A 17973-nucleotide genomic window follows, 5' to 3' on the forward strand; every position below is an offset into this window, starting at 1 on the left:
ACTCAGGTCCTCCTGACTCCAGGGCCAGTGCTCTATCCACTGTGCCACCCCACGTGGGTTACATTTTGGACAGCCCTGTTTTAGATGCATGATTCTGAGCATCAGTAATTTGTGATTATTAAATAAATACAGGATGAATGTGGGCCATGCCTGACCAAGGGACTTCTGTACTAGGTATTGTATTCACTTAGTACATTTACAAAAAGCAATCATTTTGGACCCTACCCATCATGGGCCAGCGAATGGAGCTGAGAGACTTTCCTTTCTGGATAAAGTTACTGGTACCCCCCCCCTCCACCTTGTGCCCTTTTGCTTTGGAGAGAAAACAGGGAGAGGTTGAGTGATATGTAGAGAAAAATTTGCCTTTTCTTCCCAACTTCATTGTTCCTGCCAGGAAAACTACTGGTTTCCACCTATATATCTTCTATGAGGACACACCTCAGGCACTGGGATCTGTGGACATAATGGATGCTTTTTAAAAATTAATAAGGCCTTGCCCTGGAGCAGAAATCAGCCCTGTTTTATGGAATATAGTCCCATTCCTCTAACCCAGTTCCGGCCCAAGGACCAAGATCTGAAGTTCGTCCGAGGTGCTTTGGGGCCCTTTTGCTGGAACCCATCCCATCCCACCCCCCACCCCCCCGGCATCCCAACCACTGTCTGCCCCGGCTCTGCTGTGGGCACGCTGGAGGGCTGTCCCGGCTCCGCGTCCTGGCCCGGCTCCGCATCCTGGCCCGGCTCCGCATTCTGGCCCGGCTCCGCGTCCTGGCCCAGGTCTAGCCCGGCCGCGCAATTGTGACTTGTTGGTCCCCGGGGTGGCCAGGAAGCCCGCTTCCCAGTCCCTGCGGGTCTGTGGGAAGCCGACCCCTCTCCACACCCTCATCCCCGTCTGTAAACCAGTGGACGGGGAGTGGGCCCGAGGGTCTCCCAGGGCCTTCTGGCTCCAACACTCCCCATTTTAGGGCCGTGCGCCTCTGCCGCCAAGCGTCCTTGCTGCGACCACCTGCCGGTCGGGGGGAGCTTGCGGCCGGACCCGGACCCGGACCGCGCCGGTCTTTAAGAAGGGGCTGGTAGCTCCGGCCCGCGCCGGCTCGGGAGGGGGGATGCGCGTTCAGCGGGGCGCGGAGGGGAGCGTGGGCTGCGGGCGGCGCGTGCGCGCGCGGACCCCGCCGAGTGCCTGCGCCCGCACCCTGCGCCGCGGCGGCGGCGCCCCCTCTCCTCTCAGCCCGCATCCCCGGGCCCAGCGGCCATGGAGACCGAGCTGCCCCGCATGGACCCCCGCGTCCTCCTCCTCCTCCTCTACGCGGTGATCCTCCAGGAGCTGCTCTGCGGTTGGATGGAGCTGCAGCGGCAGCGGGCCAAGCCCAAGAAACAGGCGGGGCCCGTGTGGTCAGCCAGGTGCGGGGCGGCGTGGGGCCGGGGGCTGGGCGGGGAGTGGGTGGTGCGGGCCTTCGCTGAGGAGCCGCTCCTGGGGGAGGGGAAGGGGGAGCAAGGCAGGGACCGAGCCTCCCGGGGGGGCAGTGCTCTCTTGGGAGAAAGACCGCATGCGCCCCCTCTCTGGGGGAGATTCGGGGAGTCGTTAGTGAGCAGGTGCAATTAGAGCACGGTCTCATTATTTTGTTTTGTAATAAGGGACTTGAATGCGGGCATAGAAAGCTCTAATGGTATGTCAGATCTGCAGGTGCCCTCAACCGGGGGTACGTGGACAGACACCGGATAACAATCCTAAGGCTGGAATCATAAATTGAATCTAAGGAAACGTAACTGGATTAAATGTAAAACCTGCACCTGAGTTTAAAAAAAACCCCAATTACCCAAGTCTGGGTTGAAAAAGATGGACTAGACAGCAGTCAGTGTGAAAAAAGCTTAATTTATCATAAATGTGATTGTGGATGAATGAGCATTATGAGGAGGCACCTAAAAAAAGCTAATGCAAACAAATTACATTAATAGAACTCTAATGTTCAGAATAAAGTAGCCGATAATTTGATTTTTTATCCTGGTCAAACCCCAGCTAAAGTTTTGGGTCCCTTTTGAGGTGCCACCTTTTATATGGGGGAATTTTGATAAGCTGGATTGGGTCCAGAGCAGGGTGACCAGGATCTTGAGGGTAATGTGAACCCATGTCATGTATTGGAGATGTATAGCCTGGAGAAGAGACAGATTTGGGGATGACACCGTTGTCTGCAAATGTATGAAGGATTAAGCATGGAAGAGAGATAGACTTGTTAAATCTAGCTGCTAAGAACTGGTTGGTTTTTTTCAGCCTGCCTTACTCCTAGCCCTCTTCCAGGCACAAGTTCCATCAGCTCTAACCCATTAGGAAAAGTAGCAACCTCGTTCCAGTCAAGCTCTAGAGGCTCCTCAGTTCTAGTGTCTAGGTTTGAGAAGACAAGTTCTTATTTTCCTCTTTGTCTTTTCTGTGATGGTCCAGTGTTTGATCTTGTCCTTTGCTCAATTGGCCCTGCCCACACCAAGAGAGAATCACTTTGTCCACCTGTCTTCATGTGGTTGTTCCCACTGCTGGCTTCATCCCTCAGTCTTTGTGGCTATTGTTCTGAGACCTTCCCTGCTTTGTTAGTTCTGTCCTGAAGTGTCAGATCTGTGTAGAGCCGTTCAATTGCAAATACATGGGGTTTAATAGGAGAAAAAGATGTTTCTGTTTTGGGAGGCTCAGACGAACAACGCCATAGAGAGTGGTTTGAGTGACACAGAGACAAAAGGACACAATTGTCTATTAATGGTGGTGTTCAAGTGAGGGATGCCAGTGATGTTATATGGAGCATTCCTGTTTCAGGTAAAAGTTGCCCTCTGAGATATAACATTCTCTGATGAAAAGGACAGAAGAAGAACACAACATGACATTGTTGGCATACAAATAAAGATATAAATGAATCTTGAGTTAAAAAAATTCCATTGCCTAAGCATTATATTGCACAGGGAGACAATTTTTGAGAAAAGGGCTTTAGAGTTTTAGTGGATTTAGTCAAAGCTCAGTATGAGTCAATAATTGGATGAGGCAGCCAAAAAAGCTTTGGTTTTAAGGTTCAGGAGCCAAAGCAAAATATCCAGAACAAGGGAGGTGGTTGTTCTTCTGTTCTCTGGCCTGGTCAGATCCCACTTGCATTATTTTGTTCAATTTAGGACCTCCTATTTTAAGAAGGCAAATTAGAGACCAGAGTAAGGTGACTTAGGATGGTGAGAGAAGTCATGCTGTATGAATAGTGATTGAAGTGTTGGAGAAGAGAAAATACAGTGGAAGGATCCATCTTCAAGTTACTTGAAAAGCTGTATTGTGGAAAGAGATTAGACTTGCTCTTGGCAGTAGGGAGTAGAATTAGGGCCAGATAGGTGGGAACTTCAGGGAGGCAGATTGTGATTCAGTGTAAGGAAGGATTCCCTTATACCATTGTCCATTAATAGAACAGCCAACCTTTTCAGTAGTAACTTTACTGACTCTGGTAGTGTTCATGCAGGGAGTGGCAGGATTCTTGCCTCAGGTAAAAGTTGCCCTCTGAGGTCCAACATTCTTTCATGAAAGGGACAGAGGAATAAAACAACATGTCAGAGTTGATATTTATATAGCTCTTTTCAGATTTACAAAGCGCTTAATATCCATCATCTCTTTTACAGTGATAGATGGGATGCTACTGTTATTTTATATATGAGGAAACCATTCAGTTTATAAATTCCTGAAGCAGGAATCAAACTACAAGCTTCCTTGATTTTAAGTTTGATGATGCTCCTACACTTCAGCATCCCAACGTGACATGGAAGGCCAGTGGCTTGACTTGAAAGACTTTGGGGATTTTTGGTGCTGGAGGATGCCCAGTGACCAGATCTCTGTCCAATGCAGCTTTTCTAGGTCTCGGTCAGGTCAACCTGGTTTCTCTCGGCCGCTGGTGTATTCTCTGCGCAGGGAGAGGCTGCGGGACTGGCGGAAGGCTGGCAGGATCATCCGAAAGGCCTGAGGGATCTCCCCCAGTGCTTCCAAGAACCTGCAGTAGCTTCCCTGGGCCTGAAGGAGGATGATGAGATCTGAAGCCCAACAGGAAGGCCATTCATGTGAAGGATGAGTTTACCCAGAGAACAAATCCCTGTCTCATTAAGGGAAGCAGAGACAGTACCCCACACACTTCCCCATTACCCACCCCAGGGCTGATATCCATTGGCCCACAGGTCTTTGCAAAGCAAGAACTTCCTGTTTTCATGGAAATGCCCAAGCACCTGGTATCTCCTGGAGTTGGTGTTCTTTGAGGACACCTGGGACCAGGAGAGGAAGGAAGTTGGCCTAAGCATGGGAGTGGAGAGACCTGAGACTGTACTGCATTAGGATGGAATGTGTTTATGTAGGAGCAGGGGAGGAGAGGGATGGAGAGAGGAATGTGCTTCCCATCCTCAGTCCCAATTTGGAAATCTCCCAGCTGGCTCAGAGTGAAATGGGATATGGTCCTTCCTCTACCAACCTGGGTCCAGGTCTTCAGACCTCTAGATTAGTGGTCTTGGCCCTAAGGTATGGGGGAGTGACCTTAAGAAATGAACTCAGAAAGCCTAGGAGGAACATCCAGTGCAAAAGAAGGAAGAGATGGGGCTGAGATGCTCAATCCCAAACTCATCTATTCTGTGAGGAGGTAGAGGAAGAACAGACCAAGACCCTGCCATCAGGGAACTCACAGGTCTTGGGAGACAAGAGGAAGCCAAAACTGGGTCTTGCCTTCATGGAAATCAGTAATAGCATAGACTTTCATTTAAAAAACAGAGAAAGGTACAGGAGAGTATATATATATATATACATATATATATATATATGTATATATATATATATATTCATGTAGCAGAGTGAGTTGTGTACCCCTATGGTGCCCACATATCTGTTGCACAATGAACAGTTTTTATAATAATTTAATAAATAGGACTATTAATTTGTATAGATAAAATTTAAAATCTTCACTTAGACTGTTGGGACACCTTGTATCTATTTATTATTTACTTATACACACACAAACATACATATGAGGACACATACAGTATTGTATCCAGCCCCATAACGGAGGATTAAGATTAGGAAATCCTTTCAGGGGATTGCCTGTCCCAATCTTCTTTCCCTACCCCCATGGATTGATCTAATTTAAAGGGCAAATCCCTAAATCCCCTCTACTTTTACCTCTCCCTCCAAAACCATCTCTGCCAAGTCTTAGACTCTCCCACCCTAGCCTCTGGTTCACATCTGCAATGTTACCGCTTAACTACTTTCCTATATTATCCTCCACTCCAACCAAAGCTAGTCCCTCACTATCCCCCCCCCCAAAAAAAAAACCCTACAACATTATGCTGATCCCCACCTCTGAATCTTTGCTTTTGCTGCTCCCTCTCCCAGGCCAAGCTTCAAAGCTTAGCTCATCAATCCTGTGGAATCTCCTCCGAGCACCCCACTCCATTCTGCCTTAGCTTTTAAAGCTCTTTACCACCTGTCTCTATCTTCCCTCTCTAGCTTTATTACATATTCATCTCTCCTTCACAAACTGGACTTCTTCCTCTTTGTCCCATGAGGAATTCCATCTGTTATCTGAGTTTTCCCTGCATATGCCCCCTGCCTGTGATGTACTCCATTCTCAACCCTCTTTCTAGTCTTGCTTTCCTTCAGGAGTCAGGTCTTTCCCTCATGCAACCTCTAGCACCTTCACTAGCCCTCCACAGGCTTCAGGATCTCTGCACCCATAGAGGAGCCTTTTGTCTCCTCATAGGTAAACTCAAAGGAATGACTAATTCCCCTTTATCTTTCTTTCCTCAGGGTCAAACTCTAAACTGGCTCATAGGAAGTGCTTGATAAATGTTCAGATTGCTTGTTTAAATTCAACAGATATTTACAATATTAACCAAGAACTATGTGCTAAAAAGATAGACAGATAAAATATGGACCCTGCTGTCAACAGCTATCATTTAAATAAGACTTCAAAGTTTTCAAAATATTTTTAAAGTATTATCTCATTTTATCCTTACAATGACCCTATTGTTTCCATTTTACAGATGAGGATACCGAGGCAGTCAACTTGCTCAGGCTCACACAGCTATTAAGTATTTGAGGCAGGATTTGCACTCAGGTCTTCCTGACTCCAAGTCCAGCCCTCCATCCACTTTTTGACCTGGCTGCCTAATAATCAAATAGTGAGAGCTATACTGCACACATTACTCTGATATAAAGGAAAGTGAGATGAGTACAAAGGTGACGTCAGGACAAAGTGCCATGAGAAATTTGAGGAGGGAGAGATCTTTTTTAGAAGGAGTTGGTCTTTGAGAAAATCTTCATGGAGTTTGTGAAATTTGAGTTGGGCTACGAAAGAAGGAAAGGACTTCAGACAAAGGGTGAGGAGTCATGGGAGGGAAGTTCATTCCCCAAAAGGGGAGAGTATGAACAAAGACACAGAGATAGGAGAGTGAAATATGAGAACAGAGGGACAGAAAAATTGTCTCATTTAGTTAAAATTTAGAGCATGTGAAAGAGGGCGGTTTAAAAAAAAAAAAAGACTAGAAAGGTAGGTAGGAGCCAGGCTGTGAAAGCCCTCATTTCTCTGGATCAGGAGTCTGTATTTCACTCATTGGGCAGTAAAGAGCTATTGAAAGTTTTTTGAGTAATGAGAGGATCAAAGAATTAGGAAGATTATTGGAAGCAGCAATGTGTAGGATGAATTGGCAGGTTTTATGCGGTTATATATCAGAGTAGTCAAAGCAAGAAATGAGGTGGGGCAATGGAAATGAGGAGACAGTTGTGACAGCCACAGTCCTTCACATGAAGAACTCTGGAACCGTTATTGTTTGTGATGCTTACTGTGATTTGCTCAGGTTCAACCAGCTGATCATTTTCTTTGGCAGGATTGGAACTCAGGTCTTCCTGCCTCCAGGTCCAACATTCTATCCACTGTTGTCTGTGCTGCGTATTGGATACCTATCACCATTATCTTTTGTCACTTTTTCCCCGTGTGTTTATGCCTATGTCTCCAAGGCAGGAATTGTCTTCTAATTGTATGTATCCCTTCTGCCTCACATGGCTCCTGTGTTTGATAAATACTAAGGAAATCTTTCTGGCCCAGTTCAGTCTACTTTTCAGATACTGGGTCTAGCTGGCTTGAGATGTTTGGGTGGGGAGGGAGGGAGAGATGGTGGCAGAGTAGGAAACAACTGCTGTCTCAAGTAGGAGAAGGAGCCCCTTGAACCCCATTATCAGCATTGTCCAGGAATGGGTGGGATGGGAGGGTGGGGGGTGGATAGCATCATGCAGGCTGATATACAAACAGACTAATAGAGGGAGCTCCAGAGTAGTCATCAGCCGGTTTATAGGAAAGCTTCCCTTTGGGAGTTAATAATGGAGCCCCCTTTTCAGCAGCTAGAGCTCCATATCTGTGCCACTTACCTAACCCTGGTCCTATCACTCATAGCTAATGATAATATTAATATTATTATATCAAACTTAAAGGTTTACAAAGCACTTTACAAATGTCATCTCATTTTATTATCCTCAAAACAGCCCCAGGAGGTAGTTGCTATTATTGATCCCAATTTATAGATAAGGAAACTGAAGGAGACTTGCCCAGGGTCACTCAGCTAGTTAGGACCTGAGGGCACACTTGAGCCAGGTCTTCCTAATTCCAGGTCCAGTGATCTATCTAAGCTGAATCACTGAATCACCTAGCTGCCTCTACCCTGGACTTTTAGGCAAAAAGAAAAAAATTTCCTTGTGGCCATGGCAGAGCTAGAACCTGGGCTTTACAGAGGTTTAGGGTCTGGAGCAGTCGAAATAAGTAGAGGCATTTCAGGGAGGGGACAGGGTGTGAAGAAACACGAACAAGCAGGGTCTGTTTGGGGGCAATGAAGAGTTTGCATAAGGAAGCAGTGGGAGAGCTTTGTTGAGATAGGAAACCAATAGGGGGCCTTGAATGCTGGGCTGAAGAGTTCACATAGGATCTAAGAGAGAATAAGTCATTTGCTAAGCAAGGGAGAGACATGGCAAAAGAGGAGTTTTAGAAAGACCATCTGCCCTTGAGAGGCAGGGGACTTACTGGATGAAGAGCCAGCCTCAGGGTCAGAAAACCTGGGGTCCAGTCCTGTTCCACAATCATGGCTGTGTGACCCACTCAGCAGGTCCCTCTTAGGGCTGTGGGCAGCCCCCTAGTTGCAGGGAAGATACTGACTACATCAACAGAGGAGCTTCTTCACATGAGTTCAGAATAAGAAAAAGACCCCACAAAACAACAAAACCTGTTGGCATAAGCAGGATGAAGGGGGAGGGGGTTGAGTTAGGAGGCTGCTGAGGCTGCAGCCAGATGAAGGGGGAGTAGGACCTAGATAGAGGGGATGACCCTGAAAATGGAGAGGAAGGAACAAGGTGAGGGAAAGAAGGGAGAGAACTTTGTGAGTGGAGAGAGGAATGGAGGGGAGGGAGGAGGAATGAAGGGCAGCTGGAAGGCTGGGGCACTACTGCCAGGAATAAGAAAGTTAGGAAAGCAATAAATACAGTGTGCAGGGGGAAGGTCATGACTCTCTTTTGGGGTATGTTGAGTTCCAGGTGATGATGGAGGCGTTCCAGAGGCAGCTAGCCTTGTGGGGCTCCAGTCCTGCTACAGATATGATGACGTCTGGAGCAGCACACTGTGAAACTCCCGGGTCAGGGCCCTCCAGCTCTCAATACTATGGAGTCCACAGGTAGGTGGAGGGCCTCTCACAGGCCCTGGGACCTGATGTCATCAGGACCGGTTTGGTAAGAATAACCCAGAGGTCGTGGGATTACTTGTAGAAAAGCAGACCATTTCCTGGTTTCCAGTCTAAATAAAGAAATACACCAAGGGGGAAAGCAGGTACATTCTCTGAGGTAAGAAGCCTGACTAATTCACTGATAAAGTGGAGAACATCCATTGGAGAAACTGGAATAGTGAAGAGACTTGATTTAAGTCCCATAGGAAGATTGAAGGAACTAGGGATGCTCAGCCTGGAGAAGAGATTTCCCAGGAAATGTGATGACTGTCATTATGTATCTGAAAAGCTATCTAGTGAAAAGAGATTTATTCTATTTAGGTCCAGAAGGCAGAAGGAAAAACTTTGGATAGAAGTTACAAAAAAGTAGATTTGGGCAGGATAAAAGGAGAAAAAAAACTTCCTACTAATAGAGCTGACCCAAAGTAGATGGGCTGCCTGGGGAATTAAGGTTTCTTGCTCTCTGGGGATCATTTGGTAGAGGATGGATGACCACTTGTGGTTGTGGGAAGGTTCTTTTTTGGGGGAAGGAGGATATATGGCTCATACAAGGTGGAGCAAGGTCTCTCCCAACTCTGAAATTGTTTTTCTTTGACTCTATGGAGAGGTGCAGTGGCTTTGAACTATCTTATGGAAGTTTGGGGGGTGACACTGGGCCAGGCAGTGGGAGCCACATGAATAAAGACTTTCAGAAATTTAAGGTCTAGAGCTTTAGAAATAAGAAGAGTAAGAAATAAGGGGGGTATGAAGAAACAGGAACAAGTAGGGTCTATTTGGGAGCAATGAAGAGAACAATCTGGCTACGAATGATGGGCCATCTGGTCTGGCAGAACTTAGAGCATCACCTAGGGTTAGTGAAAATAAGACCTTCCCTGTGGGGTACCACATGCATAGGTACCAGTAGTCTGTGTTCATAAGAAGGGCAAATTTTAAGAGCCTTGTTTTACAGAAGAGGAAACAGGGTTTCAGAGAAAGAGGAATTTACTTGCCTAAGGTCTTATAGCTAGCAAATAAGTGGTGCCAGGAACCCAAATGCAGATCTCTGGACTTTGAAAGTCCTGGACTTTACCCTAGTTTAGCTCAATGAGTGTTGATTAAAGGGTTGGGTGTGGAGGGGCTAGTTTGAATATATATATGTGTATATATATATATATATATATATATATATATATATATATATATATACCCTGGGAGATAGATCCCTACTGAGCCCCTGGGTATCTGTCCCCTTCCCCTCCCCCTGGGCCCAGTAATCTGGGCTCCTCAGTATCTCAATGTAGAGGACCCACAGACTCAGGTACCTTGCCAAGGCAGAGAGGTTGGAGCTCCCTTCAGACAAAGTGGGGGTAAAATGTGATGGAAATGCAGAAACTGAAGTGGGGCAGGGCCTAGTGATCCCAGGTTGGGAGAAGGGGTGAGGAACAGGTGAAGAGCCAGAGCAGGGATGGGCCTTAGAAGGTAGAAGCTCATGAGAGGCCAGGAGAGAGGGAATCAGGCCAATGAGGGGGAAGGAGGGGAAGAAATCCCTGCATGATGCCCACAGTCAGCCCTCTAGAGGCAATAGCCTTGAGTCCAAGAGGAAGTGTCCTACACAGGCCGCCCTCCACTCTCATGGACTGGAGCCAGTGTAGTTCTTGCCCTCTCCCCAAATACATGACTTCTTCCCGATTTCCTGGGGGGAGGGGAATGGGAGAGGCTGAGTCAGGTGTAGGGGAGTGGTTCCAGGGGGGCCAGTGGAAGGTCTAAGAACATCCATGGGCTAGAAAAGGAAATGGAGAAAAGAGTGAGAAGTCATCCCAACTGAACAGTCTGGAGTGATTCCTGTGGACAGGGATGACCCCTCCCTCCTGAGGTGAGGGCTCCAAGGCCTCAGTTCATTCCTCCGCGTCCCGCCCACCCCCCCTGACTCACTTCCTTTGCATAGAGGCGGAAGCCTCTTCATCAGCTTCCTCTCCCTCCTGGCTCTCTCCGACAGGCAGGTGTCCTGGTCTTGGGTCCTGGCTGGAGATTTCCTGAAGCCCGGCTGCCCCGATGGCTCTGATGGCCCTGAATGCAATCTCCTGACCTTTTCCACTAGAGCTCTCTCCTCCCTCCGCAAGACGGCTGGGGAGCCCCCAGCCCAGGGAGGCTTTGGCATTTCCTGCTTCCTGATCAGCTGGAACGACTGGCCTCTTGGGAGGCGGGCAGAGCAGGGGGCCGGGGCGCCCTGGGGTGGCTGGTTCAGGGCCCTACATTGATCCTACAAGGTAAGGACTGGTTGGGGCTGGGAAGGCTGGCGCCGTCCTGGCTCTCCCAGCCAGCTGTGACTCTTGCTCTTTTGTGTCTACCTCTCTCCTGTCTCATTCTTTCTTTGCATCATTCTGACTCTGACTCTTTCCTTATATCTGCCTCTGTGTCTCCCTCTGTCCCTCAGTATCAGTCTCTTCGTCCTTTTGTTTTTTTTCCTTTGTCCCCGTCACTTTTCTTTTTCTTTCTTAATCTATTACTTTCTCCTCCCTCTCTCCCTGTCTCTCATGTACACACACATAGTCTGTCTCCCTCTTTCTCTCCACTGTGTGTGTGTGTGTATCCTTGTGTCTCAGTATCTCCATCTCTCTCCTTGTATCTATCTCAAATGGGGGATTTCTCCTACCCCAGTGTATGAGTGTAGGTAGGGAGTTTTAGGGCATTTTAGAAGATGGGTCCATCCTGAGGTATTTGGGAGACCCTCATACTGGGAGCTAACATTGGACTGCATCCCTGCCTTTGTCTAGCCCCAAGAAATGCTCTGGGACTTTCTTCCCCACCTCCCACCCCTCAGTTCTCTGGGATCTGCTTATGGTGGAGGTAATACCCCTCTCCTAGCCTTTATCTTTTACTAGTGACTATGGTAAAGGGAGAAGACCAGTTTAAGGAGGGAACCCAGGGGGACAGTGTTTGTTTATCCAATTATAGGAATTAGGGAGCTGGAACTTTCATGGGAAGGGGATTGGCAATATGCCTTCCTACCCTCTTATCCCTTGTCCATGTACCACCCCCACCCTCAGCCCAGGAACCTCTTTTCCTAAAAGCTCAGTGATCATAGCATTGGTCCTGGGAGGGGGAGGAGATGGGGTCAGAACCTTATCTGCTCCAGGACCCTGCCACTGACCCTGCCACTGTCAGGAAGCCTTCTAGGCAAGTAAAGCCACAGAACCACCCATCCCTCCCACTGTCAGGCCCAGCCACTTCCTCATTCACTAGGCAGAGCTGCATTTATTCCTTTCTGACCTAAAGGATTTGCATGTGGGGCCCAGGCACCCTTATGACGGGGGTGAAGGCTTGATTCCCACCCACTGCCTCCTCTAGTAAAGACACTGCCGCCTCCCAGGAGAGCTCTGACAGATCTTCTGAGATCATTTGTGATCTCTGGGAACAGCCAAGGTTACCTTGGCTTGGTTACCTGCTCTGCCCAGTAGAGGAGAGCTTGCAACCTGGAAAATTGGCTATCCTGTTGTCCAGTGGAAGGGGCCTTCCAAATTATCTAGTCCAACTAACCTTGTCATTCTGCAGAGAAGGAAATCCAAGCCTTGAGAGAGGAAACCAATTTGTTCAATGTCTTAAATAGGGGAACCAGGATTGGAACCTACAAATTCAGGTTTTCTGGGCCTGGACTACTTCTTGTAGGAGGAATGTGAGAGTTCCATGGAGAAAGGAAGGAAAGAAACAAACATTAGGTGCTTAGTGCTTGGCAAATGCTACTTCATTTTAACTTTGTAACAATTTTGTGAGGTCGGTGCTATTTAACAGTTGAGGCAGATGGGTTAAGTGACTTGTCTAGGGTCACACAGCAAGTAAATATCTGAGGCTAGATTTGAACTCTTTCCAGACCCAGGGCTTTATCCACAGTCCCACTCCCTCTGCCACCTCCACCCCCACTCCACTCCTTCTTTCTTTGTAGCTGAGATGTTGGAAAGATGGAATCAGGTTGGGATGAATGGACTTGAGGTCTAATATTCTTAAAATGTCATCATATTTCTTTCTAAGCCTCCCTTTAGTTGTGAGTTGTAGCCTTATGCCAGCTATGGAATTGCTTAGACCAAGAACACAGGCCATAAGGGGCCAGAGACACCTTGAGACTTCCATAGCTGACCTCTGAGAAGGCTCTTTAATCTTCTTGTTCTAGGAAAGACTACCTGAATGGTGTGTCCTCGAGAGCGATGGAAGGAGGTCAACCAAGCCCCCAGCCTGCCCAGGTTCCCTCAGGGGCCATGGTCTCCTCATCCGTTAGGGCTGTCATTCGTCTACGCAGGAAATTCCGGATCCTGCGCAAGAGCCGCATGCGATCTACCCTTCCTGGGGAGTCATCTCTGTCTCTGACCCCTTCCCCATCACGGCTGCTTCAGAGACAGATCTCCCTGGACAGAACCAAATTGGGCAGCACCCCCGTGTCCCACCTCCACCACTCCAGCTTCGAGAAGCCCCAGTATTTCACCTTCGAAGCCCCCGTGGAATCGTCCTTTCGGAGGAAGAAGAAGCGCCGTAGATCCCGGGTGGTGTTGTACCCTGAGAGCTCTCGCAAGTACCTCCCAACAGAGCAGAAAAGCAAGGCCAAACGCTGCCTGCTCCTGTTGGTGGCCATTGTCTGCTTTCAGATCCTCAATGCCATCGAAAACCTTGACGACAACCTGCAAAAGTATGATCTCGATGGGTTAGAGAAAGTCCTGCAGCGAGGTGTCTTTGGTCAGAAGGCTGCCATGGACAGCATCATGGAACTCTTGCGGGATTATTTGGCCACACACATTCACAGCCAGCCTCTGGTCATCTCTTTCAATGGGCCAAGCGGAGTGGGTAAGAGCCATGTGGGCAGACTGTTGGCAAAACACTTCCGATCGGTGATGGAGGGGGATTTTGTATTGCAGTACTATGTGATGCATCACTGTCCAGACCCTCAGGATGGCCTGGCCTGCCAGGAGCACCTGACCAATAGAATCACTGACATGGTGACCCGAGCAGAGGTGGAAGAGAAAATTCCTGTGTTTATCCTGGACGAAGTGGAGTTCATGTCCCCGGGCCTGCTGGACACTCTGCACAGCTTCCTGCAGCCTCGCCAGTCCAACGAGTTCCTTAATGCCATCTATGTGCTCATCAGCAGCATTGGCGGCAGTGAGGTCACCCGTTTTGTGCTGCAGAACATCTCCAGTGAGCTGAGCCCACAGCGCCGTAGGGAGGAGCTCAGCCAGTCTGTCCACACCCTCCTGGTAGGCACCCACCCACTCTGGGAGGTGGCTGAGGTGGTCCCCTTTGTCCTGCTTGGGAAGTGGGACATCATGAACTGCTTCCTAGATGAGATGGTGGGGGAAGGCTTCTACCCAGACCAGAGCCACATCGAGAGCCTGGCCGGGCAGCTCAGTTACTATAACACCAAGGCAGGGGAGTTTGCTATCACGGGCTGCAAGCAGGTGGTGGCCAAAGTCAACCTCTTGTAGTGGACACCTCGCTCTTCATGCACCCCTCCTTGCCTATCCTCTTCACTCTTCTATGGACTGTGACATAACTTAGGGTGTGGAATAGATGTGGAATAGAAGGGCTCAGCAGGCCACCCTATCTTCCACCAAGCTCTCACATTTCCTGCCTTGCCCATGTGATTCCAGGCATGGACAGTGTTCACAGGCTTATCTTCAGGAATCCTGCCTCTTGGGGTATGGCAGAGTCCAAAGTGCTGCTCATAGGAGGAAGACCATGGCCTCTATTTATACACAGAACTTTATAGCTGCTTCCTCAAGGGTTTCCCCTCCAGGCTGGGCAGCAGATATCTGGATTACTGGCTTCTCTGCAAAAGCAGGACACATGAAGGAACTTCATGGAACTCTTGTTGAGGGAAGGGCTGATGCTGGAAGCTACAGGTCAGACTTGGGGAGCCCCTCCCCACCCTACCCCAATTCCCCACCTCCTAAGGCTGACATTCAACTCCCTTGATCAGAGTGCCAGATGTTCTGCCCCACTGAACACCTAACTAGTAGGGGGTGAAGGATGGAGAGATGCTTCCTGGAAACTGAGACTCTGGGGAAGGGGGGAGGGGGGTTGTCAAGACTGCCACAGCCTTCCAGATTCCTAATAAATGTCTGCCTGGTTATCTTTATTATGTTTGATTAGTATTAATGATAATCATGGGTTCATATTTCACCTTGTTTCCCCAGCCACAAACTGATCTAACCTCAGCTACAGACTGATCTATACACCTGTAAACCTGGCCATAGACTATTAAGGAACTCTGTGACTCCAGACTGATCTGTGTGGTCAATCATGGACTAGCTTTGACTGCAGATTGAATCCCTACTGTGATCACAGACTGGACCTTGACTCTAACCACCTTTAAGGGTGCGAATGTTGGAGTTCAGCCCATCCCCCCCCACTGGCTGGGCATCTTCATTCACCAAGGGTCAGTTTGTGATTCAAGGGGCTAGTGGTAGTTATGGAAGCCTCAAACAGAGTCACAAAACTTTATCACATCAGCTTCTAATTCTCCAATCCACCCTTACTGATGAAAGCTTTGTTGACGTGTGGCCAAGCAGCAAAATTTATGAATCATTATGCCCTAGGTTCTGTACAGTTAGGAATACAAAGAAAGGTAAAAACAGGATCCCAGGTCTCAAGGAACTCACATTCTAATAGGGGAGACGATATGTAAATAACTATGGAAGCTTTCCCCAATCCCTGTTCATTCTAAGATCTCCCTTCTGTTAGTCGGTTACTTTTTATCCTTATAGAGTATATATTTCTTTGCATGTTGTCTCCCCATTAGATTGTAAGCTCCTCGAGGGCAGAAATTCTTGCCTTTTTGTATCCCCCCAGTTTATTTAGCAACAGTGTTTTGCTATACAAAAGCACTTAATAAATGTTTATTTATTAATTTATTGATCATTTGATTCTTATATACAATGTAAACAGAAGTAATGTTAGGGGTAAGAGGATGGGGCTCACGAAGGGCCTGGGAAAGACACCCATCACCCTGATGGTGGGATTTTACCTGAAAGGAGAGATATGAAAAGACGGTAGGGAGACTGAGCGTTGAAGCAAGTAAGAGTAGGTGGTGTGGAGGGGGGTGAAGAGTAAGAAGACTGGAGAGGTAGAAGGGGGTCACTGTGCGCAGGGAGGCCGAGGTGTTTGGTTTTTATATTTGATCCTGGAGGTAAGCAGGAGCCCTGCAGTTTCTTGGCAGGGGCCCCAAAGCCAAGTGAAGTATGGACGACCACCATGCGCCTTTGGCAGGGCCGGTGTGGTGGTGACCTCCAAATCTAGGCCTCTTCTAAAGAGAGGAAATTCTATCACTTCCCTCCCTTTTCTATTTTTGTTTTTTTGTTTTTAGGTTTTTGCAAGGCAATGGGGTTAAGTGGCTTGCCCAAGGCCACCTGGCTAGGTCATTAGTGTCTGAGGTCGGATTTGAACTCAGGAGCCGGGGCTCTGTCCACTGCAGCGCCCAGCCGCCCCCTTTTTCTTCAGTGCAGGATGGGGGTGGCACCCTGCCACAGGCAGCGTGAGGGGCCGGTGAGGGGGTGTCCCGGCCACCAGAAGCGCGGGGCCGCCCCCCGCCCCGGCCGGCACCCCCAGCACCGCAGCGGAGTCTGCGGCCCCCGCGGGCAGCGCACGTGGCCGCCCCCCAGCTGCGCGCCCCGCAGGGCGGGGGGCGGGGGCGCGGAGTCGGCGGCGCTCCTCTTCCCGCCCGGCCCCTCCGGCTCCGCGGCCGCGGTGGCGGCGGCGCCTGTCTGCGGCCCCGACCCGAGAGCGAGCGGCGGCGGCCGGGGCCGTGAGCGCGCCGCCCCGGGCGGAGGGGGGAGGCAGCGAGCCTTGGGTGGCGCCGACGTGCGCCTCTGCCGGTGCTGGGAGGGCTGAGGCCGGAACGCCGCGCGGCCCGGACGCTGCGGCCGAATCGGAACTCGGGTCCTCTGCACTGAAAGCTCCTCCTTGCACCCTGTAGCCGGGGCTGTGGCCGGAAAAGGCCTCTGCTTGTGTCCCAGGGCCCAGAGGGGGAGCCCGGAGGCCCCAAGGCAAAGGATCAAAAGGCAGGGGAAAAGGGGGAGAGGGGACCGAACAATCCAAGCATCGCTGGAAGAAACCATTTGTTCTGGTGCTGCTGTGGCAACTGCGGGGACGACTCGAAATTCAGCAAAGCTAGGAAATAATGAATGAATTCAATTAAATAGTTGACCAACTTTAGCAAGCTAATTTTTAACTTGATAGGTTTGAATGGCTCTTTAATGGTCTTATAAATATCCAAATGGCCCTTGCCAGAAAAGTTCCCCCACCCCTGATTGATGCTAGCCCAATTCCCATGCAATTCTTTACCTCCTAAGGCAATCCCATTCCAATTATTAGAGACAACTAGATGGCACAGTGAACAAAGTATTGAACCCAGAACAGGAAGCCCTGAGTTCAAATTTGACCTCAGATACCTACTAGCTATTTGATCCTTAAGGCTATAAATCTGCCAGCTATTATTTTTAGCAAGATTTCACTTAAGCATAAATCTGCGTCTCTGAAACATCTATCCATTATACTTTAGGATCAAGAAAAATAAGCCTAATCCCTCTTCCACAAAAGTCCTTCAAATACATAGATGATGTTCTCCTTAAATCTCTTCTCCAAATTATACATATACATTTCTTTCATTTAATTCCCTTTGGATGCTTTTCAACTTATTGTTGTCCTTCCTCAAATGTGGCAAGGAGAACTTGACTATCCAGGTGACTGTTCCTAGGCTAGGTCATTCTGCTTATTGCTGGATTGGACTAGCTCCTCAGCCGGATTGTCTCAACTGGATAGACCCATCCAAGGCGAGGTTGCTTCAGGGCTAGGCTGGGCTGCTCTTTGTGATCTTTGCCTGAGCTTGCTCCTCAGTGACAGCTGTAATCTGCCAATTCCCATTTCAGAGAACTCTCTCCTTGGGTTGAGTTACAGAGACAAGGGACTCAGCCATTGTACAGTAGCCTTTCTGAGCTGAGATAATCGCTAAGTGCTAAGATTTTTTTCAACCTGTTCTCAACAGACAAATATGCTGGTTGTGAGTTTATCTTATTTATTTCCTTCAACTCCAAAGTGCAAATCAGTAGACATATAGTTTAATAATCCTGATAGTTGAGGGTGATGTGAAACTACCCAACTGCTTAAGAACCTTACAGAGCATCTTGAACAAGTCAACTGTCTCTCCAGATATTGTTCAGATGAAAAGAGAAGCAGATATGTAAGGGCAGCTGGCTCCTCTGCATTTCA

The 17973-nt window shown here is 48.7% G+C and overlaps 1 protein-coding gene across 3 annotated transcripts; it reads left to right on the forward strand.

The window, feature by feature from the left end:
* Positions 1–7407: 7407 nt before the first annotated feature.
* Positions 7408–15611, forward strand: TOR4A (torsin family 4 member A). 3 transcript variants are annotated; one of them, XM_074210596.1, is made up of 3 exons: positions 7408–8697; positions 10721–10991; positions 12890–15611. In XM_074210596.1, the coding sequence occupies exon 3, from the start codon at positions 12924–12926 to the stop codon at positions 14190–14192; it is 1269 nt and encodes a 422-aa protein (XP_074066697.1). In that variant the 5' UTR covers positions 7408–8697; positions 10721–10991; positions 12890–12923; the 3' UTR covers positions 14193–15611. The 3 variants fall into 3 exon arrangements, with proteins under 3 accessions (XP_074066697.1, XP_074066698.1, XP_074066696.1); XM_074210597.1 differs by lacking the exon at positions 7408–8697 and having other exon boundaries at positions 9947–10991; positions 12890–13964; positions 14358–15611; XM_074210595.1 differs by lacking the exon at positions 7408–8697 and having other exon boundaries at positions 9948–10991.
* Positions 15612–17973: the final 2362 nt, after the last annotated feature.

This window comes from Macrotis lagotis, chromosome 1, assembly GCF_037893015.1.
Source record: "Macrotis lagotis isolate mMagLag1 chromosome 1, bilby.v1.9.chrom.fasta, whole genome shotgun sequence".
NCBI classification, from domain to species: Eukaryota; Metazoa; Chordata; class Mammalia; order Peramelemorphia; family Peramelidae; genus Macrotis; species Macrotis lagotis.